Source organism: Miniopterus natalensis, chromosome 18 (assembly GCF_054644295.1).
Source record: "Miniopterus natalensis isolate mMinNat1 chromosome 18, mMinNat1.hap1, whole genome shotgun sequence".
Classification (NCBI taxonomy): domain Eukaryota; kingdom Metazoa; phylum Chordata; class Mammalia; order Chiroptera; family Miniopteridae; genus Miniopterus; species Miniopterus natalensis.
This window is the reverse complement of record NC_142098.1, coordinates 23071510-23097099: the sequence shown is the minus strand read 5'-3', so window position 1 is coordinate 23097099 and position 25590 is coordinate 23071510. Positions and strand designations below refer to the sequence as shown.

Sequence of the window (25590 nt, the reverse complement as noted above, 5' to 3'; positions counted from 1 at the left end):
TTATACACAATGGAATATTACTCGGCCATAAAAAAGAATGAAATCTTACCATTTGCGACAGCATGAATGAACCTAGAGGGTATTACACTAAGTGAAATAAATTAGACAGAGAAAGACAAATGCCACAGATTTCACTTATATGTAAAATCTAAAAAACAAAATAAATGAACAAGCAAAACAGAAACAAACTCATAGATAAAGAGAACAAACTGACAGTTGCCAGATGGGAGGGGGGTTAGAGGGTTAGGAGAAAAAGGTGAAGGGAATAAAATGTACAAATTGGCCCTGGCCAGTGTGGCTCAGTTGGTTGGAGCATTGTCCCGTGCACTGAAAGATTTCAGGTTTGATTCCTGGTCAGGGCACATACCTAGGTTTCGGGTTCGATCCCATAGGGGCACATACAGGAGGCTATGGATCGATGTTTCTCTCTCTCTTCCTCTCTCCCTGTCTCTCTCTCTTTCCTTTCCCCTCTCTTAAATAAAGTAGAAAATATGCATCTTCAGGGAAAGGACAGGCTAGAAAACATTCACCTAACAGACCAGGAAGCAGGCAAGAAAGCGTCTCTTGGCTTGGGCTGTAGGGAATAGAGAGAAAAAAGTGGCTCCTGACAACTGGCACCCTGGGCCTGCAATCACACCAATTTGTGGCTCATAATTACTTCAATTATAATACCTGAATATTCCAGGAACTCCAAGGTAAAAAATTAACATAAAAATTAGCCCAAATTTCCTTCTAGAAGAAGGAAATTTATCTCCACTTTAGAGAAATACAACTTCACCCCAAGCCACCTGCCTGAGATCACCCCAAAGAAAAAACCTTGCTAAAGATAAGTATAAAAAATACTAAACAAAAAAGGAAATAATCTACTATAACAGAGGCCACAAATAAAATAAAGACAGCTTTAGAACCCTGAGAACTTCTGATAAAAGAACCATCAGACAGCAACTATAAAGGAAGTATACTTAAAATGATTACACACATTAAAAAAAACCCTCAAAACCATAAAAATAAGATCTTATGGGGGAAAAAAGAAAAAGAATAGGCAGATCTGAAAACTAACCGCATAGAATTTTTTAAAATTAAAAATTTAGTCACTGAAATTAAACTCACTGGACAAGTTAAAATATTTTAGATATAGCTAAAAAACAAGTAAAGAACTGGAACATTGGTAATAGCCAGAAGGCAACTCCAAGAAATAATGCGATGGAAAATACCACAGAAGCAAAGTGATATGGAGAACAAAATGAGAAGATCTGACGACATAACTGAAATTCTAGGAGATAATAGATACTGCAAACAGGCAATATTCAAAGAGATAACACCTGAGAATCTTTAGGAACTTTCAAAAGCCAGATTCCTTAGATTTAAGAAACAAAACTAAATCCATCCAGATTTTTGATACTACAGAAATCCAAAGTCAAAGAGAAGATCTTAAGAGCCTTTACTCTTTGTAGGGCATGAATAAGAAAGAATAAAATAACTATACTTCATAGTCAAATATTTAAAGGGCCATTAGTGGAACAGGAGTATGAAGAAAGAGGACATGTATCAGGGAAGGGTTTGGGAGGGCTTGAAAAATGGTCAGGATTCCAATGGAGAGAGATGAGGGCAACTGGGGAAGGGATCGAACAGTCTGAACAAAGCTGAAGGAGGAGAATACGGGTCAAAGGGAAGGACTCCTTTCTGGTTGTCAAATAAAGTAACTCAGAAAAAGGGTTGTTGGCTGGAGCTAAAGTGTGGTTGGTGTTCACTAATAACAAGCTAAATAATTTGAACTTAATAGTAGGCAACAAGGATCAAATTTTTGAGCAAGTGATGTGACCTAAATTATCCCAGCAGCGGCATGTAGGGTGGATATAGGAAGAGGGAATATAGGATTTAAGTGACTTAGGAAACAATTACAATAATCCAAGCCTTTCAAAAGACAAAAAAATATTCCAATTATATGAAGACAGATGCTTCAGAAAGAATGACCCAGAAAAAAGGCAATGGGAATGAAGATGAAATATGGAGGAAAGAGGGGAAGGAGAGGGAGCGGAAGAATATAAATGTTTGTACACATTTTGAAGGTGAAATTAAAAGAAGTTAATGGACTGGGTTGTTGTGTAGGTGGGGAGGCAGGAAAGAAAAGGGAAGAACTGAGAGTGGGAAGAAAAGGGAAGAACTGAAGATGGCACTGAGACTGGGACCTGAGTGACTGAAGGAATAGTAGTGGCTCATTACTTTTCTCCAGTGATGCATCAGCACTTCAGCCCAGCAGATTAGGACACTGGATTGAAAAGAAGCCTTACATTCTAGCCTAGGCTCTCTCTCCTGGACAAGCTATTTAACTTCATAGGCTGTGTTTCTTCAGCTTCGCAAAATGGAAGGAATGAGAGATAATGAGTTAAATGTTGGACCAATGTGGTGTTAGGGGAATTCAGAATAAATTTTTAGCAAGCAGTGAAAAATATGGGTCTGGAGCTCAGGTGTAGATGAATGTCATTATTAAATGCATAAAGAGAAGAGGCCTGTGAATCTTGAGAAAACCCTAAACAAATATAGAAAAGATAGCAGTAGAAAGCTCAGAGGTCCAGTCTTATCAGAAAGAAGTATTTTGAGATAGTGTATCATAATTAGATGACATATCCTATTATTGGGAGAAAGGAGTTGTGTTCCATTTTTCATTGCCAACCAATTTCCTCAGTGATTGATAAAATATAAGGAAAATAAAAGCCTTTATTACAGACTTTCCCTTCCATACCTGGGAAACAATGATGCTTTGCTTTCGTTATGGTGTTAAACAAAGTTCTATATCAAAGAAGTTTTAAAAAATATATAACTCCAACTTCATAAAGACAGATACTTCATAATCTAAGCCTTCACAGAGCTGGAATTCTGCCTGGCTCATTCTTGTGCAATAGTGTAAAACACACAACTGACTCAAGTTAGCGCAATAGGGAAGCTGGATTCACCACATCAAGACTGAGAAAATGAGGTGCAGACTGGTCCAATGTAAGCTAAATCAGAATGACTTTCTGAAATGATATAAAAAACCTGAATTTAGTTAACCCACAGCACAACACAGAAACATGGCCGGGAAGCAGACACATTTGTGGTTACTTTTCTAAAGGAAATTTTTTCTCAAATCTTTTCTTTGAAGCTAGCTACACTAGACAAAAGACCAAGATCAAGAGCATTTGGTACATGGTATTCCTTGGGTCTTTCTAACTCTCACTTCTGGTCCAAGTCAGTCATGTCATACTCTGTCTGTAGAGAAAACTCTTCTGTGATTTCTGCCTCCTATAGCTCACCATCTCACAGGCAACTGGGGTTAGAGAATTCCAGTTTAAAGCAGAGGCCAATGCAAAGGATGGATTTTTCCCTGCTCATTCTCAAATTAGCAGCCATTGAATTGTACCACATTTCAAAGGCAAGGGAAAGCTAATAATCAAAAGGCTGGGACTTTTTTATAGTCATACACATTTAGAATTACTAGATCCAAAGAGGAAGTCTTCTTCAGGTGTTCCATTTTCTCACTGATATGGAAATATTAGCCTAGTTTAAAAGTTTTAAATTATTTCAGATTAAATTTGTCATAGATTCCCTTGGGTAACAGGGTTTTGGCAAGAATCCAAGGCTAAGTAACTGAATATAGTAAATGCTAAACTTCAGATCGGCCTGCTCTTTAGTCCCTGACCAAAATAATTAGAACACAGCTGCTCAGCCTCTCCCGTAAGAAAAATTCTCCAATCCAAATTAAAATATTTACCCAATCTGAATCTTTCTGTATAATCATAACCTGCCATGAAATGGCAGCAAAATACCTGTATTAGATAGAACCTAATGAAACATAAGAATCACTGATTGTTATGCTTCGGACAAATGACAGTCTTCACTGATGTCTAAACATTTGGAAATACATGGTAAGTTCCAATACTAAGGACCTAAGAGAGAAGTAGTGCAGCGTTTTAAAGGATCTATCATATACAGTCCCTAAATTGGCTCACAATTTCCCTCAGTGTTTATAAAACTCAGATTTTTACCTGAATTCTTAAATGACTAAGAATTCTGATGATTTGATAACAGTATGGAGACTATAGGCGACACCCAAAATCTTAATTTATTGTTTCTATTACACTTGGCAAATGCACAAAAATGTAGCATTGGTTTAATTCTTGAAAAAAGAAGTATGTTTTTGGTATAGGTTTTCAAAGGAGAGAAACATTTAAGCCACAATTTGAACCAGCAGTTTGTGAAGATCCAGTTAACATATTAATTGTGGAGAAAACCCTGATGACTACTGGTAATGGTGTGCAGAAATAGGCCCTCAAGTAACACTGGAGAAGTTTCAAATTGGTATTGCCTAATTGGCAACATCTATTAGGATTTACAGTGCACGTATCTGATGATCCCACAGTCACACTTCTAAGAATCTATCCTCCAGAAATAACATATATGTGCAAGGATTATTACAGAATTATTCATAACTGTAAATTTAGAAAACAAATGTTCATCAATAATGGAATGGTTACTCAAATTACAGAATATTCACACAATGAATTACAGAACCACACAGGAGGTGTTCATACAGAGCCTGGAAAGATGCCCGGGATAGACTGTGAAGTAAAATTCAAGCTGCAGGCTAACAGAGTGAGCCCATTTTTGTTTTAATGTATATACGATTACCATATATTAGCATAGCATAAGGAAGAATCTGCACAAATGAAGAAAAGGCAGGTAGCAAGAAATTTTCACTGCCTGCTTTCTGAAAATAATTTAAATGGGGGACTAGGGGCCATTTTTATTTTTTTATTTGCAATAAAAAAACAAAAGCAACAATAAAACTGCATCTCCAAGAAAAAAATGAGAAAACTCATCTTCACTTTCTAAACACAATGGTAGAGTTGAAAACAAATTCTAATAAAAGAAGAATGAAGAAACTATATAGCACACAGACCTCTCATACCAAGGGACTAATCTAATTAGCCAAAGAAAAATGTGCTGCACTCTTACACCAAACCTTGGGAATGCTTGAAGTTCCTGGGATCCTGCCAAAATCAAGCTATCTTTTCAAGAGGGGATTCTGCCCTCTAGTGTACACTAAGAGAAGCTAAAACATATGAAGCCGTTAAATCAATAAATTAGTGAAATTTAGTGATTTCATTAGTGAAATGAAATATTTCCACTTCATTCCTAGGGCATCACAACTTTCCCCTTAAATGGAAGCCTCTATATCCTTGTTTCTAAATCAATTTCCTATTATCATACTGAGTAGACTTTGTGAACATCGTAACTTCAGCTACCTGTTCTATTCTTCCCTACGTTCCCAAGATGTGCGCCCAAAAGCACTTCTACTGACTCACAGTTCACACCAAGAGAAATCTGGCACAACCAGGGGTATACAAATATAGCAAAATAAAGTTTTAAAAGTTTATAACAGATATAGGCACCTGGCTCTTAAACTCAGATTTCTGAAACTCATTGGCACCGTAACTCAAGGCTAAGGGCAAAGGAAACAGGCTGCACTGTGCAATAAAGTCTATCTCCTCGTAGGATTTTCTAAGAACACCAGAATTTGTTCAACTCTTGGTAACCTTGAACACCACTGTAGACACTTCCTAGGTTCATAGTATTTGCTGTAGATATTCAATCCAAATTGATAGAGGCTACCCCATCCTGGTGACCACAAATGAAAAAAGTTCTTGCTTTAAAAGCTTATCTATGTTTGGAATCTCACTGAGATGCTCATATTGGCAGGCATTTCATTGCTTGATCCAAGTGTCAAATATTGCCCCCCACGCCCCTCTCCTGGCATCAACAACAACAAAAAAGAATATCACTAGTCTCTCTATAATTCTTTGAGTTACCAGCTTGGCCTGGAACAATCTCACCTTTAATAAATTCATAATATGCCAACTATTCATAGGGTAATCTTTAGAGAACTATTTAAGTTTCAAATCCATTTACTCTATACCTGTAACACCTGTAGAGGTACATTTAAAAAGCAAGTTAAGAATAAATTAAAATCAAACAAAGCAGAGCTTAGCATCCATTGAAGGATCTGAAGGTAAAAATCCGATACAGGGTTTTCTTGCCCTGACACAAAGCACATCATTCGGGAGCTGATAAGCAAGATAGTAGCAGTACCACCAAGGCTGCCAGAATCAATCATTTCCATTTGCCACACTAGCTCCTTAAAGTATCCCCTTAAAAGCTATTTCTAGCCAGTCCTATTCTGGAATAAACGGCTGCCAGAAGAAATGCACTTAACATAAGCCAGGCAAGGGTATCTCCTATCTAACTCCCCTGGCAACACCCGCATATAAGTTGCCTACCACGTAGGATTCAGACCTCAGTAGAAGTTCATTACCATACAGAAACAGAAACAGCCATTATTCCCCGACTGATCACATCTTGTCCACAGCTTCCTTGTTAACTATTAAAAGATTATCAATGTATAAACATAACTGGAACTCAATTTTTAAAGCATGCCAGCCCCTTCAATTTCAGGAGATAGGAATGAGACTGAAATAGAGGAAATCTGGACTAGCCATGGTTAATGGGGAAAAAGCTTACAGGAAAAGTGAGAAAATAGTCATTTCACTTCCTTCAAAAATAAAAAAGAACAAAATAGTGTTCAAAGAGTCCTCCATCAATTACAAAGCTGAAGAGAGATGTTTTTAACATTAAAGGCCAATCAGGAGGATAAGAAAGAGTGGCTATATGACACAATGGCTGAGAACCCAAGCTTTGGTCTCAAAGCTTGGACTAGAATTCTGAAATAATACACTTAACACTGTGCCTTAAATTTGGTAAGTTATCAACAGAAGCTATTTAGTCTTTTTTTTTTTTAAATATGTTTTTATTGATTTCAGAGAGAGGAAGGGAAAGGGAGAGAAAGAGAGAGAAACATCAATGACGAGAGAGTCATTGATCGGCTGCCTCCTGCATGCCCCTCACTGGGGATTCAGCCCGCAACCTGGGCATGTGCCCCAACCGGAATCTCCTGGATCATAGGTTGATGCTCAACCTCTGAGCCATGCTGGCCGGGCTATTTAGTTTTTTTTAAAAAGGTAAATGTTTAACCTGAAGTCTGAGATGATAATGTCTGACATTTCACCTAAAGGATAAACTGGTTTCCACAAGGAAACTGATGTGATCATCAAAGGGAAAGTTTTCATCCCAGAGTGTACGAAACACCTGACTACAGGGAACAAGCAGGTAACATAAATGACTGAAGCAGCTGAGTAGGGACCAGGAAAGGATAAACCCTCTCTACTGTGCTTCAGTTCATTGTTGCCATAAGGAAAGAGGGAGGGCAGTGGCACAGCTTCTCATTTCTGAAGAAAGTCAGTAATCCAGGTTTTTATGTCAACTTTCCTTACTTTTAAATACTGGCCAACTAAGGACAGATTCAGTCTATGGACTGCCAGTCTGTGAATGTCTGCCCTGGAGTGGAGTCTCCAGAAACTGAAGGAAAAGTCAGCAGTTATATAACTGAGGGGCTCCAGCTCCCTAAAACAATGTCTTAAAGGGGACACTGCTGACATTTTGGGGGGGAAAATTCTCTGTACAAAATGTCCTAAGGATATTTAGTATCCCTGAACCCTACCAATGGCCTCCTCAAGTCATATGACAACCAAAATATCTCACCACACATTTCTGAACACCTCCTACTGGCAGTACCACATCCGCTAAGAATAACAAAGTTAAATTCAAAGTTAGTGGGAAGGGTAACAACATCTATTTACCAACGGTAATAAAATAAGGACAGAGAAAGCCCAGAGTCAACTAAAAACTAAAATTCCAAATGATCATCAAACAGGAAATCTCACCAAGTAGGAAGCTTACAGCTGGTTGTGGGAACAAATCAAGGCTTAATTCCCTCTCCTTACTTCTAAAATTAATTATCACAGGAGAAAACTGCCTGTTCTTTTCTGTAGTCATTGCTTTTATTGTATTACCAGACATTACAACTTTCCATCAATCTCTTTTTTTCCTATAGCACGAGCTTACACATAGAATTGAACATGCTTCAAAAAAATCATGGTGGAAGGAATCTAGGCACCCAAGTCACCCACCCTTGGTAACTAACACTCCTAGATTTTTCTTATGGCTCATTCTCCTTTTCAAGACCACATTCAAGTTACTATATGACCCAGCAATTCTACACTCAGGTATATACCCAAGTGAAATGAATATTTATGTCCATTCAAAAACTTATACATGAATGTTCATAGAAGCATTATTCATAATAGCCCAAAGTGGAAACAACCCTATGTCCATCAACTAATATACTACAAAATGTAATATATTCATAAAATGAATAAAGCTGTTTTTAGAGAGAGAAAAAAAAACACATTTTAAATCATTTGTCTTCATAAAGATTAGTGTCGAAAAAATATCACATCTGCTGGAATATCTACTTTCTTTTAATTATCTTAATTATTACAATTACCAATAAGCTCTTTCTCATGATATTTACTCTTTTGAACCAAGTTGATTTTCCTTTTCCTAAAATGGCCATTCTCTAAGGTATTAAGTAAGCTCACCATATTCAGTTGACCCCTGAACAATGTGCATTTGAACTGCACGGGTCCACTTATACATGGATTTTTTTCAATTGACCCACACAGTTCAAACCCACATTGTTCAAGGATCAACTGGAGCTGGGATTCTGTATATGCAGAGGGCCAATTTAAGTTATACTCGGATATTCTTCCTGGGCAGTCAACACCTCTAACCTTGCGCTGTTCAAGGGTCAACTACATCTATTCACCAGGCAGACACATGCCAACTGGTCAGGCATTTCATGTGAGCATTAAACCAGAAGGGAAAGTCAGATTCTGAAGTAGCTTGTCTTTTGTTGTTGTCTCAACACGAAAGCAACTCCTTTAAACATAAAAAAGTCTACAAAAATAAATCAACATAGGTCAGAGATCTGATCGATCATCATAACAAGAGATTCTGATAAAAAATTAGAAACATTTCCACCTAATATTGTGGAAATATCAGACTTTAGTTACTTTAAATGTTCAATGCTCTCTATCAAGAGACTATATATATTGAAAATATTTTAAACTACAAAAAGCCAACAAAGTCAATATTAACTTACATGTGGGGAGATCGGGAGAGATCAGATTAACTGCTCAGATGGGAAGACTCTATTGCACAAACTAAAGGTTTATGGGAACTGATTGGTCAATAGGCTGAGTACTGACCAACCTCATAAAGTCAGGCATTATTACTGTCTTCTCAAGTCCTGGATCTTCTATCTTTATTATGACTGTGAAGAATTCTTTCCTATCTTCGGGGCTAAACTGACACCACCCACGATGTTGTTTGAAACTTAATGAAGCTTCCCCACTTTTCTTTATGTCATTCCCAATCTACAGGAGTGGGCAACATTGCGAACACATGAAAGAGTTTATTCTTGCATTATTATTTATTACTTTATTATTTACTTGTATTATTTGTCATTGCCTTATTATTGTTTATTTTGTATCCTTACTTATGATTTACCTTTCTTTAAAAGACTGTTTACTGATTTTTAGAGAGAAACATCTATCAGCTGCCTCCTGCATGCCCCCTACTGAGGATCGAGCCCCACAACCCAGGCATGTGCCCTAACCAGGAATGGAACCTGCAACCTTCCCGTGCACAGGACAACACCCAACCAACTGACCCATACCGGCCAGGGCTTATGATTTATCTTTTAGGTAATAAAGGCTGGTAATTCAACTTACTTTTGTCTACCCCTGTATAAGGAGGCAACTAAATAATAAGCCCTTAATTAAACAAGTTAATGCCTACGACTAGGATTATAAACTTTAATGAGGCTAACAGCCCACTAGTAGCCCAGTGCTGGAATAAGGTTAAGTAATGAATGCAGGGTTGAAAGCAAGTAATAAGTGTGGGGTTGAAGGCTGACTAGCCAGATATCCACAAACACTGGGAGAAGCTGGATGTAAGCGGCCAACAGTATTGGTAATGAGGATGGGGGTTGGGGGTAGGGAGAGAAGTTGGTCAAGAGCTAAGTAATAAAAATACAGGAATTTAGACACACTGAACATTCTGCTTTCTACTACCAAATGTAGAGAGTGCTTCTTGTCGTCTCTAAATCCTGCCTCTAATTAAAATTGGGTGTTTGGTTTACTCCATTCCCAAAGCATAAACTTTGGCTTTTTATAGCCTAACCAGTGTGCTATTTTAAACATGTGGAGGAAATGCATTTTCAGTTACAAACATTTGCTCCTGTGAATCTGTTCTTATTTGCTAGCAAAGGATGTGGGACAGGATGTTTTACTCTGCTGCTCTGGTTTTCCTGTATTGCTTAAATCTGTTTAGAGAGAAGAAAAATAAATAAATAAAGCATTTCTATAAACTGAAGTAACTCCAAAAATGAAAATGAAAAGTCTGTGGAAAAAATATTAGAATAATTTTCTTTTAATAAATTGGGTCCTATAAATTTTTTCCCCTGAAAACATTTTCCATACCATGCATGTGCAGCCTGCAGCAGATACTAATGTTGGCACTGATCAAATGAGTCCACTAAGACACCCCAGATCAGTTGAATTCCTCCTGACCCTGTCTTTTCCCAAGCACATTTACAACTGTAGAAGTTTTTTTGAGATGCAAGAAAAGCAAGCATGCCAACATTGAAGGTCATCTTCTAGATTTATTCAGAAATTCAAGTGAGTCCCCATTTTCATGTACAACTCTAAGGGCTTTTTTACCCAGGCAGACATATCCTTATGATGTTACATTCCATTGTAACTTTCAAAAAAACTGATTTTGATCAAATTTCACTTTACCCTTTTATAAAGGAGTCAGCTGTTCATTAATCTACTGCAAGATTCCCTCTAAGCCTTCCTCCATACTGGCCTCTGCCCCAGATGCTGCCCTATATGGACAAAAGACTTTCTTCTGGATCAAACCTTAGTCAGGCTCCTTTGAGCCCTCTTCTCAACTAGGCTTCAGTCTTGGCCCCTGTCCTTGTTAGGCTTGTACAGCCCACTTTTAGCAAGAATCCTGGAAAGCCAGTTTGAAGAGAATGCCCCATTCTTTTTTTTTTTTAATGTATCTTTATTGATTTCAGAGAGAGGAAAAGAGAGGGAGAGATAGAAACATCAATGATGAGAAAGTCATTGATCGAGCCCACAACCCAGGCATGTGCCCTGACCGGGAATCGAACCCCGATCGCCTGGATCCTAGGTGGATGCTCAACTGCTGAGCCATGCCCGGCAGGGCAGAATCCCCCATTCTTAATATTTGATCACTCTCATTATCTGATCAAGTTCCTAATTTCCTACCTTTGAGGTATAATTCCCAGCCTGCCTTCAGCAAGAATCCTCCCATCCCTGACATCCCCTCTTAGTCATATTCCATCCTGCCCCCTCTCATTCTGCTCCTTGGCTATAAAGACAGCTCATTCAGCTGTCTTTGCTGTATTCAGAGTTGAGGTGGATGTCTCTCCCAAAATGTGATGTCTTAATACCTATAGCGATAATCCTAAGTGAGTCTTCCTTACCATTTAAAAAAGTGTTAGAATAATTTCTTCTTTCACAGGACTCAGTGGTCAATGGAGCACCCTGGTAAGAGACAGGAGGGAAGAATGGGAGATCTGGTATTTATTCCCCTGGCTTCCCCCTGGAGGGTCCATCGCTCAAGTGAGGTCTCAACTCCTGTCAGAAGGCCCTCTCTGTCTGCCATAAACTGCTCCCCTTCCTGCCCCTCAGATCTAGGGGTGGTAATGGAGCCTCATTATTACCTGCCCCGGGGTCTTTCACCTCTTTGTGAGTTATTAAACTCTCCTCAAAGTATCCTAATTTGAGGATGCCATCTGTTTCCTGCTGGGTCTCCCTAATACAGATATCCTCTCCACAGATTTCTTACCCTAGAAAGGCTGTGAGCTCTAAGAAAGGAAGGGATGGTTACAGAATGCAGTGATCTTTCCATGTGAGTGACTCAGGGACTTAAACGAGCTGCCTTAGTGACCTTCTTAAGCTGCCACTTCTTCCTCTAGTTAGATTCATAATCATAGTAACAGAGTACTTTCTGAAACATATAGTTTCTAAGTAGAATCTCTAAGTGTCAATAGGAATTATTTTAAGAAATAGCCAAGGAGGCTAGAAGTGAAAATTGGGCTAGCTGAAACCATGCTAGAAACCTAAGGTAGAAGAAATTTTGCCTCTTTACCTATCTGGTATTTAATCCAAAGGTAACTTTCACAATAATGCTTTCAATAAATGCACGAGACATTATTTAATAATAATGATATAGGCCTCGTAACCCAAGTAAAAGCCTGCAGAGGCTAATTCCTGAAGTCTAAAGCAGTATTTTTTCAAATTCAAGTTGTAGTCGAATCAGTTAGTCATAACATTTTAAAAAATAACACACTTGACATAATAATGTAAGGTAGAAAATCAGAGTTCATCATCTATAGAAAAGGGAAATATTATTTCACCAGCTTTTTATTTCACTTTTTTACATACTTATATTTATGGGTGTACTAGGGCATACTGTAAAATGTATTCCTTACTAAAACTGGCAGTCAATAAAGTTTGAAAGCTACTGGTCTGAAGAGAATCCCTTTCAAACAATATGATTATAAAGCTAAAAACATGTTGCATAGCCTACAGCCTCACTTTTTAAAAATCTCAACCCTCACTAAAAATAGTTTATTTTGTGACAAGCACATCAATAACTGAAATAAAAATGTTATGAAACAATATTTACTCTTACCATGTGATGTACTATAATATTTTTCATTCTATTTCATTTCTTTTAAATGATGATTGCAAACCACAGCTTAAAAAGTTCAGGGTCAGGCCTGGAGAACTCTGTTCACATTACTCTGATCCTTCCACAGCTGCCTTCATCAGTGTTTGTATCATTCCCACTGTGGTATCAAGCACTCAATCCCTTTCCTTCTCAGGTTTCTGTATAAGTACTACATGACTTCTGCCACCTAGTCACTCTGGGGGAGAGAAATACTTGGAGTAAGCAGCAGGTAAAGAGCATGGAGCAGATGTGGACAGAGCTCCAACCACATGTCCTTGCACTCAGAGCCATGGCACACCCTGAGAGTAGCACCTTACTAAAGCACCTGCAGCTCACAGCATGAGGACTGAAGACAGATGGAAGCAGCTGAGCCAGTGATGGATAGGAGTTGGAGGATTAATATCTCAGCCTCCTCGCCCTCCCCATGTTCTTCACCATCTCCCTGAACCCTTCAGCAGGACTGAGTACCAGCCACCACCAGCAGCAACCTGCTGGGCAACACACCCTCAACTGGCTTCCTTCCCACCCCTTTTCACCTCCCTACTGGGGCTTCCTGGAATCACCTCTCACACTAACAAACCTTCGTCTCAGGGTATGCTTCTGGGTAACCCTGGAAAGCACACCAGCGTAACATAGCATTGTTTGCAGCCAGGGCTGCAGAGATAAGAAAGGCCTGTCCTAGAAAAGCTCATAATCTGATAGAAAAACCAATTTTTTTTAATGTAAAAAACAAAACTTTACTGTTCATAGCAATGACGTAAGTATGTTTGGGAAGGGAAGGAAGAAGCGGCAAACTCTGACAAAAGGGTCAGAGAAGCCCCTGCAGGTGACTCTTCTACCCCAAACACCTCAAGGACACAGTTTCCCACAGGAATTAGTAGGTGATCAGTGTGTCCATGGGTTGTGGTCCATGTTCAGTTCTCTGGAGGCTAGTGCCCTTACTTCTTACATTTACTGTGAGACTTTACCTCTTACATACAGGTTAAGAAGAGATTTTTATTTTCTCCAAAGAGAAAGAATTCAATTCTAATCTTCAGCTAAAAATAACTCGAGTAATATAGAAAATATGAAGGAAAAAGGTCTATTAAGTTCTTGAAAATGTGTTAATAGAATTATTTGTAAATCAGCTTTCACTTTTTATGTTCCTTTGAGGTCCTTGGGGGATGGGAGTACTCAACCCAAATTATGCTTCATTAGATGTTCTGAAGACGTGCTGATATTTTCATTTAAAAGTTATATTTTAAATGTAAAGTTTACTAATTGTTCAGCCCTATGATCAACACTGTAAATCAGGACTTTTTTTAGGCTGGTATCAAATGAGAGACCTATGGTTAGTTTTCCTTTCCATCTTCCATTTGGAAAATATTTCAGCAAAGGCAGAGCAGAAACATAATTCCTTCTCTCAGGAAAGGAGACACGACAGCTGCAGTTAAAGTGGTCCTTATACCAAAAACAGCTTCTCCAATGTGCCAGGTACACCTGGGCCTGGGACTAGAATACTCACCCTGACCCAGCAGGGGGTGTCGGCAGAGTTGAAGGGACATTAGCCTGTGGTTTTTCTTTCTCATTTTGCTTGAAGAAAGATTTAGCCTCTTTAGAGGTAGCATCTACTTCCTTAGTCACCCTGTGCCAAGGAAGGAGACATTAAGTTTACAAAAGGAATAAAAAGACAGAAACAAAATCTTAAAAAAGGGAATAAAATGACAAGGAAAATATCCACTGGGTTTTCAATACCTTCTGGTTGCTAAGCTTTATGGTTCAAGTTTACTACAATAGTTCCAGATAAATACATTTTCCCTTGCTAAATGAAACAATCACGTGTATAAATTTGATCTAAAATCCCCTCCATTACTTCTGTTGGCATGAAACACTCTGGTAGTCACTACTGAATCACAGCCCTTGTGGGTTACTTGTGTGAAGGCTGAAAAAGGCTCTCCCACTGCACTTCATATGTAGATTAGGACTCACACGGAAAGGCCCAGTAAAAGTTGGAATGAGGAAATGGAATATTTGGGAGAAAAACACTGGTATTATTTCAAAGAGAAAAGCAACAATATAAACATTTTGAAAATACTCTGCAGAAGACTCCTATTCTACACCTAAAACAACCCGAAGATGAAGCAAGATCCCTTAAAACTGGCTAATTTGGCACTAATTTGGGAATGGAAGAAAATTATAGTTGAGAATCCTGCCCAATTTCAAATTTGCAAAAATTGCCCTCAATAAAACTGACAAATAAGGATATTTATGGTGTCTGAAATTTCAGATAAAGAAAGAGAAATGCCTAATGCCTGCCTAGGCTTGCAAATTCAACAAAAACATCTGAGGAATTTTGTTTAAATTCCAATCTATCTGTAGGAGGGTCGAAAATTATAGTCATTGTATTATGGGTCTTCAACCAGGTCATCCAGAATAAGACTAGCCAAGAACAACAGGTGAATCCTACAAATTCCATCTTTGCAGGAATGTAAGTCTCTATCTCTTCTCTCCTTCCTTCAAGGCTTCCTATGACCCGAACCAAATTTTCTTATCAAGAGTCATCTCACTCCTGCACTCAGTACTGTGTCACCCACATAAATGACACAGAATATAACTCTGAGGGTTCTGTATTAAGAATCTTCCCTGGGAATGATTGCCAAAATCTGGACCTACTTCTATCAGGCTTAATTTGTGGGTCCCTCAACCCTTCCAAATGAGCCTCTCACTAGTAAGAGTCAAAAATAAGAGAACTTATATGATAGATTAAACCATCATTCAGCAAATATTCATTCCTTCCCTCTTGATCAAGAAGATACTCCCCCACCCCACCAATGTTAAGCTTGGACACGTGACTTGTTTCAGTGGTGGTCAGCGGGATGCTAACTGATCTGACAGCAATAGAAGCTTTAAATGTGTTTCTGTTGTTTCATGTGCCCCTTGACACCCTCTAGCTATAAAATATATATATATATATGCCTCAAGCAGCTACTGGTCCAAGGCAGATGATAGACACATGCTACAGGTCTGAACCCAACTAGTAGCTTGGACCCAAGCCTAGATCTGCTGAGCCCCAGACAGCCAGAAACACACTAGTGACAAATAAATGCTTATTGGCGTATACTACTGAGTCTTGGGATGGTTTATTACACAGTAGTTCCGTAGCAATAGCTGACACATTTACATTTTGTGAAAGAGAAAAATGAAATTTAAGGGGTTAAGTTACTTTTTCAAGATTAGCCAGAGATTAAGTAGCAACGCTAGAGAGAACCCTGTAGATGTGGGACCTATTAAAAAATGCCATGGCCTCTGCCCTTAAGGGGCTCACAGTCTATCAGGGGAGCCAATCATAAAAACAAATCATGAAAATACATGATCTATAGTTAAGTGTATAAAGGAAGCATTGAAAAAAGTATAACCATGGAGTATCTCTGTTAATTTCTTAGGGTCAAAGTCCTATTCATATTCACCAGGAAACAAGTTCTATAAACTGGTATATTTCTCTCAAGGACTTTGCTAACTGATACAAAGTAATATTTGCAGAAGATTACTCTTCACTGATAGTATACCTAGAAGAACTCCACTTTTAACAAACAACAAGCAGGGATTCAACTATCAAAATATCTTCAAGTAGGAGTGGTCTAAATTATAGACCACTTCTAATATATAAGAGGGAACCCTGACAGGAAAAGGCCCACTATTAGCAGTAGTTAATTCAAGTGATAGCAGCAGAAATTCCATTTTAAGTTCATTTTCACTTGCTCAGAACTTCCTGAAAAGTCTTTATTTAGGCAGAAACTTTCCACGACTGGCCTTTTCCAAAAGGTGAATCATTTAGGAAAGTCTGAGCTAATTCGCTCAGCTGGTTGGTTATGTGACAGGGAAGGATAGAAAATACTACTTGTCCTCATTCTCCCTGGTTAATAAGCTACACATCTTTTGGGGGGAGGGGGTGTGTAAAAGACCCAAAATTTAATTATTAAAATGTAATTAGAAAAAGACCAACTTTGTGCTAACACTACCTTATGCTTATACTTACAAATTCTTCCCAGTCATCACTAGCTCTTTCTTACATTTCTTAAAAATGTAGTAATGCTCTTAACTTGATACAAAAAGAAAATGCAGAATGGCATAGAGATTAAAGATTACGTTCAAATCTATAGACCAAGTTTGCATCTGGTTGTCAATTAAAATTCAGGCCTCCCAAGGTCCTACATGAGTTCCTTATGATACCTAAATTTACATATAAATAATCCAAGTAAAAAAAAAAAAATCATGCCAAATTGCCAACAGGGTTTTTGTTTTCTTTAGAAGGGATTATAGAGAACTTCTGCTTTTCATGTTATATCTCTCTATAATGTATGTCTTTAAAGTAATAAGCATTTGTTACTTTTGAATATATCTGTTATATTTATGAAAAAGTGCTTCCCTACTCATATTTGTTCATAGATATGGTGCTGCCCTCTTCTGACAAATCATAGAAATAGCAGGCTACCTGAATATCCATCCAATATTTAAAATTACCATTTGCTTTAAGCGAAATAGGAAATTTGTGTCAGACTATGTTAATAAATAGTAGTAAGTCCACAAAATTTAATTTGATCAGGAAATTTAATACTTTCTCATAACAACAGTTACTCACCAGCTTTTCTTACTCTCACGTAGGGCCAGTGGTTAAGTTATTTATAATAAATCTTTCTTAAGGTATCCTATAAGGCACATGGAAAATAATGCAGGTCTTGTTTCTAATGGTATGTTAAACACTTTCTGTATTATTTTTGTAGGCCTTCCAAACCATTAAAGGTTTACCATCAGTGGTCTGCTATGCTCTATTGGACAACTCCACAGTTCCCCGGGTGATTTCTGGTCAAGAATTACATAATGGATCCCCAAAATGAATGATTATCAAGGAAAAGGGTGTTTTTATGACAGGGAATTCTGAAAGGTATTGCCTTAGGTGGTCTATCACATCACCACCAATACTGGGTGCACCGAGGATGACAAAACACCATCAATGTAGTATCTAAAGTGATTAACCTGATGCCAGTCACAGGAAACAATTCAACAATCCAAACTGAGGGACATTCTACAACACAGATGGACTCGAACAACATATGTTAAGAAATACAAAAAAGGCTTAAAAACAGTCTAATTTCAAGGAGGCTAAAAAGACTAAATGCAGTGTATAATCCTGGATTGGATATTGGACTGAACGAGAAATAGAGTTGTAAAGAACATTATTAGAACAACCGGGGGGAAATCTGAGTAGAATCATACATAGAGCTACTTAAAATGTGGGCTGCCCGGCTGGGCGTGGCTCAGCGATTGAGCATCGGCCTAGGATCCAGGCGATCAGGGTTCGATTCCCGGTCAGGGCACATGCCCGGGTTGCGGGCTCGATCCCCAGTCGGGGGTGTGCAGGAGGCAGCCGATCAATGACTCTCTCATCATTGATGTTTCTCTCTCGCTCTCTCCCTCTCCTTTCCTCTCTCTGAAATCAATACGATATATTTTAAAAACAAAACAAAACAAAAAACCACACAATACTATCTATTACTGGTCCAAGAGGAGATGAATATAGAAATAGTAAGTATTTAGAAACTTGTTTGCAATTTGACAATGTCATAATATTTAAGACATGATCAATGGACTCACTACATTAAACAGAATACAGATCAATTCAGTTATATCGTCAAACTTACAAGATGATCACATGTGATATTAGTTTATTAGTGATGTGCAGAAAGACCACATAAGAATGTGTTTAGGTGATTTTGTCAACTAAAACCCAAAAGCTTGATAAAATGTAAGCATTTATTTTTTAAATTATAATTTATTTTTCAATTATAGTTGACATACAATATTATATTAGTGTCAGGTGTACAGCAGAGTGGTTAGACATTTAATTTACAAAGTGATCCTCCTAGTAAGTCCTGCATCCACCTGACACCATACACAGGTATTACAATATTACTAACTATATTCTCTAAGCTGTACTTGACATCCCCATGACTATTTTGAAATTGCCAATTTATACTTAATTCCTTAACCTTTTTCACAGACCCCCAACCCCTCTCCCATCTGGCAACCATCAGTTAGTTCTCTGTACCTATGAGTCTATTTCTGTTTTGTTTGTTCACTTATTTTGTTCTTTAAATTCCACATATAAGTAAAATCATATGGTATTTGTCTTTCTCTGACTGACTTATTTCACTTAGCGTAATACCTTCTAGGTCCATCCAGGTTGTTGCAAATGGTAAGATTTCATTCTTTTTTTATGGCAAAGTAATATTCCATTGTATATATATATATACCACTTCTTCTTTATCCAGTCACCTACTGGTGTACACGTAGGTTGCTTCCATTATCTGGGTTATGGTAAGTAATGCTTCAATGAACATAGGGATGCATATATCTTTTCAAATTAGTGTTTTGGATTTCTTCGACTAAATACTCAGAAGTGGGATTGTAAGCATTTATCTTTATAAATTATTTTAAAAATCATTTAAACTGTTAACCAAGTGTGACTTTTAAAAATTAGTTTAAATTTGTTAACTAAATTAAGAAAGTAAAATTGGTGTTTTTTAAATGCTAATTTACTGATGGCAAAACAAAACTCGTTTTTTTGTGAAAACACATCTTTTCTAAATGCAGCAATAGTAATAAACCACATGACGATGAAATAATTCCAAAGATGCCCGGCCGGGCATGGCTCAGCTGTTGAGCATCGACCTGGGATCCAGGTGATCAGGGTTCGATTCCCAGTCAGGGCACATGCCCGGGTTGTGGCCTAGGCAGCTGATCAATGACTCTCTCATCATTGATGTTTCTATCTCTCCCCTCCCCCTCCTTTCCTCTCTCTGAAATCAATAAAGATATATATATTTTTTAAAAGTTAAAAAAAAAAAAATTCCAAAGAAATGAAGGTTGACCGAGTCACACTGCTTTTACTGTATGAGCCCTCTTATATTGACTGTGATTTCTGATCATGCATTACTAAAACTAAAGTGAGTTCTTTGCAGTGATGTTTTGACTAACGAAGCCTTTACATACAAAACATAAAGAAGTTCAAATTCAAAAGGATTCTTTGAAAGAAAGAGTGCTGAACTGAAAAGGCAATAGAAACAGGTGCAAAATTCCGTACATTAACATTAGTGCACTGTGCCCTTCTGAGCAAGAAGCACTGTTGGTTGCTACTTATGTTCTCTGATAATTCATGGAGCCACTGTTTTCCTTGAGATCAAATATAACTCTCCCAAAATATTATGATGGAGTGGAATGAAGACAGATTACTCATAACACCATTCAGAAAGATGCTCTAAATTTTGTTGTTGTTAATCCTCAACTGAGGATATCTCTTCCATTGATTTTTTTTTTTTAGAGAGAGTGGAAGGGAGGGGGAAAGACAGAGAGAGAGAAACATTGATGTGAGAGACACACATCGACTGGATGCCTCCCACATATGCCCCCAGCCTGCAACTGATGTGCATACCCTTGACCTGAACTGAACTGGAGACCCTTTCCAACTGGAAAACCTTCAGTCTGTGGGTCGACACTCTAACCACTGAGCCAAACCGGCTAGGGCAAGATGCTCTTTTTTTTCTTTTTAAATATATCTTTATTGATTTCAGAGAGAGGGAGAGAGAGAGAGACATCAATGATGAGAGAGTCACTGACTGGCTGCCTCCTGCATGTCCCCGACTGGGGATCGAGCCCGCAACCCGGGCATGTGCCCTGACTGGGAGTCGAATCTCGATCTCCTAGATCCGAGGCCAACGCTCAACCACTGAGCCACGCCTGGCCGGGGAAGATGCTCATTTTTAAAAGAACTAGTTCTAAAATTTATGAAGGTCATCTTACCTGACTTCTTCACCAGCAAAATCAAACACCTTGGTGATTTTAACTTTTTCTGTTTCTTTAGGTTTCTCTAGCTCTTCTGCTTTGACCAACAATTTATTTGAACTTGTCTCTTCAGCCTCTTCTCTTTTCTATGAAAAAAGTAAGAAATGTAATCAGTTTCACATAAGGATGAAATCTAAAAGAACCATTCAAACATGCTGTCCATGGCTATTCATAAATGTTTCATCTCTAAACAGTTAAAGACCTACTGAGAATTTACTTGATTAGAAAAGCTTATTTCTCCTACCATAGGGAATGCTTTGCTTTTTCACTTAGTAGAGTTACTATCAAAAGGCATCTATGTAGTCTGATTTCTGCTGTAAGCTTCAAATCTCAGTATGTAAATCAAATAAAATCTATTTGGAAACATTCACCTCATTCATGAATCAACTTACTTTAACCTGCGGACTCGAGGGCACTTTTGATTTTGGCCCCACATCATTGAGGAAGCTGGCCCACAGTTCATCCTCCTTCTTCTTCCTTGCATCCTCTGACCCCGCGCCTTCCTCCTGCTCTGCAGCCATGCCTTCCTCCTCACTGCTGCTTCCTCCAGATGCCTCGCTGAGACCCTCCTCTTCCTCTTCTAATGAGAGGCCACCTTGTTTTCTCTTCCTAATCACCAACATCACAAGGAAAAGAAAGACAAGACATGCAAAATGATGTTATCCCTTCCTCAATTCCAAACACAATGTTGCAGACCCAAGAAACTTTTAAATCTGGGACTACTGATTAAGATGCACACTAGGGGTGTAGAAGAGATACACTGAGATTTTTGTGGAAGAAAAAAAGAATTGAGCCCTTAGCTTCCCCTCTAAACACCTAGAATCAAAATATAGTGTTCTACTTCTAAGTCAGGACCAGTTATTTTCACCAAGAAACACCCAAAATCACCTCACAGAATCAATCTGTCCAGAAAGTTTTCTAAGAACATATATACATATACATATACACACACACACACATACATACACATATATATATATCAGGTATTTTTGACCTTTTGAAGTCATTACATTTGGAGACCATGTTTTACTGAGGAGAGCCTCAAATTTATTTGCACTGGCCCAGCTGGCGTGGCTCAGCGGTTGAGCATCAACCTATGATCCAGGAGATCCTGGTTTGATTCCCCGTCGGAGCACATGCCCAGGTTGTGGGATTGATCCCCAGCAGGGGGCATGCAGGAGGCAGCCAGTCAATGACTCTCCTCATTGATGTTTCTCTCTCTCCCTCTCCCTTCCTCTCTCTGAAATCAATAAAAATACATTAAAAAAAATATTTTATTTGCATTGTTTCTTCCTAGAATTCTCAGGGAACAGGATCCACATTTCTTCCCATTTTCTGAAGCTATTAAAACTGAAATACAGAAAATTTCAAGGATAAAGGAACTGGGCCCAAAACTCATGCAAGTAAATTGATTCTAACTTCAAGTGAACCTAATACCTAAAATTCCTTTCCCCCTTTTTATAAACTACAATCTGCTCTTTGCTTCAATGCCCAGGAAGACAGAAACACCAATCAAAGAGAATAAAAAATTTCTACGGGAGATTCTCTTATCTAAGTTAAATAACCCATAAGAATTTTCATAATTTTTGGTGGGAATGTATTTCAGTACCAGGCCTATGAAAGGTAATTTGCTAATATCTATAAACAACTTAAAGTAAGGTCTATCCATATAATGGAATATTATGCAGCCAATGAAAAGAATAAGGTATAGCTAGATATACTGCCATGGTATCATCTCCAAGATGTGAAATAATGAAAATGAGAAACGATATACAGAGTATGCTAATTGTTGTTGCTCGTTTTTAAAGAGCGTAGGAAAGATATACATACATGCTTATATATGCATAGAATATCTCTGGTAGCATAGTTCTTTTGAGACACAGGAACAGGGGCTAGAGATGGGGTACATATTTTTGTAGTAACTAAGCTTTTCATTTAAACTATGTTTATGTTCTACCTATTAAATTTTTTAAATTAATGCTCGAAAAATTTTAAACCTTGCCAGAGGCGAAAAATTTAATCCTAAAATGTCATCAAATGTTTCTCTCGAAGAGAAAAAGGTAAGAAACCCTAGCAGCAAGAAATTGATCAGAACAATCAGGACAGCTGGGATAACAGCCCTGACTTCTAGGGGCATTGTGGGCAGCATCACCTGGGAGGAATGCTCTGAGCCTTCCTTTTTTGCCCTTTGGTTTTCTGTGTCTGCTCTTCACCATCCACTTCATCTTCCTTCACTAATTCATTTACATCGTCTTCACTATACTCTCCACCTGAAATCACAGAACAGGGCAGTCAGAAAGGCAGGAATAAAGGTTTTCACAGCAAGTTGAGACATTTGTGTTAAGAAAAAAGTCTAGTACTTCCCTCTATTCTTCAACTAACTAAAATATTACTTCCTTAGAGAAGTTTTCCCTGTCCTTGGAGACTAGGCTAAGTTCCTGGATCCTAGGCTTCCATGGCAGTCCATATTTTCCTCCATAACTCGTCCCATTTATATTTAATGTTTGCAATTTCTGCTATGCTATACACAGCATGAGGACAGGGATCCTGCTAACCAGTGTTACCCAATAAATCCAATAAAAAGGGGGGGGGGATTTTTAAATCAATCACTGCAACTCACCACATTAACAGACAACAGAAGAAAAACCACACATCATCGACAGATGGAGAAAAGCATTTGACAAAGCTCACTTCTCAGCAAATTAGGAACAGAGGAACTTTAACCTGATAAAAAGCATCTGTGAGAGGCAGTATATGTAGAATGCCAGGGTTCAAATCCCAGCTTAGCTACTATCTTGCTGGATGACTTAGGGAGCCTCAGTTCCTTCATCTGTAAAATGTAGAGCACAATAATAGCACATACCTGCTAGTGTTATGTGATTTAGTCATTGTAAATTGCTTAAAACACACAAAAAGTAGCTGAAAAACCTATAGCTAACATTATACTAAATGGTATATTCAGGTTAACACACCTTTGAAATCCCCCTTTTGGACCCTTCCTCCTAAATCAGGCCACCCTCAAGACAGCACATAACCTCAATTATCCTGTAATCCAATCCCCAATCCCACCTTCCTCTCCCCCACCTTCAGTAATCTTCCTCAGGATCCCTCCTTAACCTTAAATGCATAAAAGAAACTGCAAACTGTTCATATCTGGAGCATTTGAGATTTTGCTCCACAACATACATTATCAGTTTGGCTCAAGTAAACTCTTATAAAAATTCTCTACAGGCTCGGGCATTTCCTACATCAACAAACTAAATACTGATCTAACCAAAATCGGACACAGGAACAATGGCAGACGGGAGAGCTGGTGAGGGCCTGAGGTGGGAGGGTGTGTGCTGGGAGTGAGAAGAATGAAGCTGATGAGGGATGATGGGAACTACTTGGTTTCAAAACAAGCCTTTTTTATTAAAATGAAAACTAGTTTCCAAACGATCACTCTGGCCATTACTGTAAGATCAATGTTGTGGAGGAGACTGGAATCAGGGAAACCCGGGGGGAGGGGGGGTAGCTATGAGGAATCCTAATGAAGGATTGTGGTAGCTCAGTAGCAGTGAGACTGGTAAGGAGGTGGTCAGAAATGTCCTTTCCACGTAGACACAACAGAACTTGTTGATCGGTTGGACCAAAAGGGAAGAATAAGGATGACTCCACTCCTAAGGGTTTTTATTTGTGTCTTTGTTTTTTGGTGGTGTTTTTTTTGTTGTTGTTGTTAATCCTCACTCTGGGATTTTTTTTCCATTGATTTTTAGAGAGAGTGGAGGGAGGGAGGGTGAAGAGAGGGGGAGAGAGAGAGACATAGATGCATCCCTCTCACATCGATCGGTTGCCTCCCGCACGCGCCCCAACCCGGGCGGGTATCCACCTGCATCCCAGGTAAGTACCCTTGACCGGGAATCGAACCGCCACCCTTCAGTGCGCCGGCGGATGCTCTAACCACTGAGCACACAGGCCAGGGTTGTTTGTTTTCTATCAGAGGGATTGTATGAATACTTTTATGAGATGGGAAAGTCTGGGGAAGGCGCAGAGTTTCGTAAGAGATAGGTTTGGGTGACAAGATTTATTTTAGCCCCGCTCAGTTTGTATACAAAACAATACACACACAAAGTTCTGAGAAGAGCAATGGCATATACGTAACAAACAGGCAAAAAGCATCATGTGAACTTTCTACCAACCAGATCCCGTCTGGGGGCAGAAAGTGGACAGAGCTATCTTGGACGTGATGCTAGCTGGCAATTCCCTCAGGACGGATCTTAAGATAACTTCCAACGCTCAGGCCGCCTTTCAGACGATTTCAGCATTGGCGTGACTAGGGGATGGCGGACCACCGCCGGCGCCCCCTGAGGCAGGGCCGTGTTCCCGCGCCGGTTCCCGCGCTCGAAAGGGGGCTGCAGCCGAAGTCAGGCCGCCGGCAGCGGCTGCGCCAGACGTCCTCCCGCACAGGTCTCGGGCCCCAGGGGCGGAGCGCTCAGGGATGCTCGAGACCCGTGCTCCCGGGCCACCAAAGCCACCAAGGCCCACGCACGCCTAGCCAAGCGCGCCTCACGTGGGTCGCGGGGCGGGGCAAGCCTCTCCAGTCGGAATCGCTTACCCGAAGGCACGTAATCCTCGTCCTCCTCTGAGGAGGAGAAGTCTTCGGAGTCGAATTCCTCCATGTCGCTGCCACGCGGGGCGGGCCAACCCACAGGACCGCAGCAGCTGACCCCAAGGCAAAGCTCTAGGGACAGACTACAAAGCTGAGGCGGGGGCGGCGGCGGTTGGGGCGGGCCCCCGCTGCGAGTGCACATGCGCAGTGCGTGTACGTGACGGTAACGCGACACTTCCGGGCCAATGCCGCGGCAGGAGATACTGTGGCAGTTGGCGAAGCACTGGCTCCGTGATGAAGCGGTGCACGCTGGGACATGTAGTCCTCGGTGCTACCTAGTCTACTTAATTTAGTAAACG

General features: G+C 39.3%; 1 protein-coding gene across 1 annotated transcript in view; it reads right to left on the bottom strand.

Annotated features, from left to right (window-relative positions):
• Positions 1-25433, bottom strand: part of CFDP1 (chromatin remodeling protein CFDP1) — an 83869-nt gene extending 58436 nt beyond the window's left edge. The window contains exons 1-5 of the mRNA XM_016196664.2: positions 25238-25433; positions 22796-22913; positions 21036-21252; positions 20602-20729; positions 14270-14389 (exon numbers count right to left, since the gene is read on the bottom strand). Coding sequence (XP_016052150.2) covers positions 14270-14389; positions 20602-20729; positions 21036-21252; positions 22796-22913; positions 25238-25433 — 779 coding nt within the window. The remainder of the gene's footprint in view (positions 1-14269; positions 14390-20601; positions 20730-21035; positions 21253-22795; positions 22914-25237) is intronic.
• Positions 25434-25590: the final 157 nt, after the last annotated feature.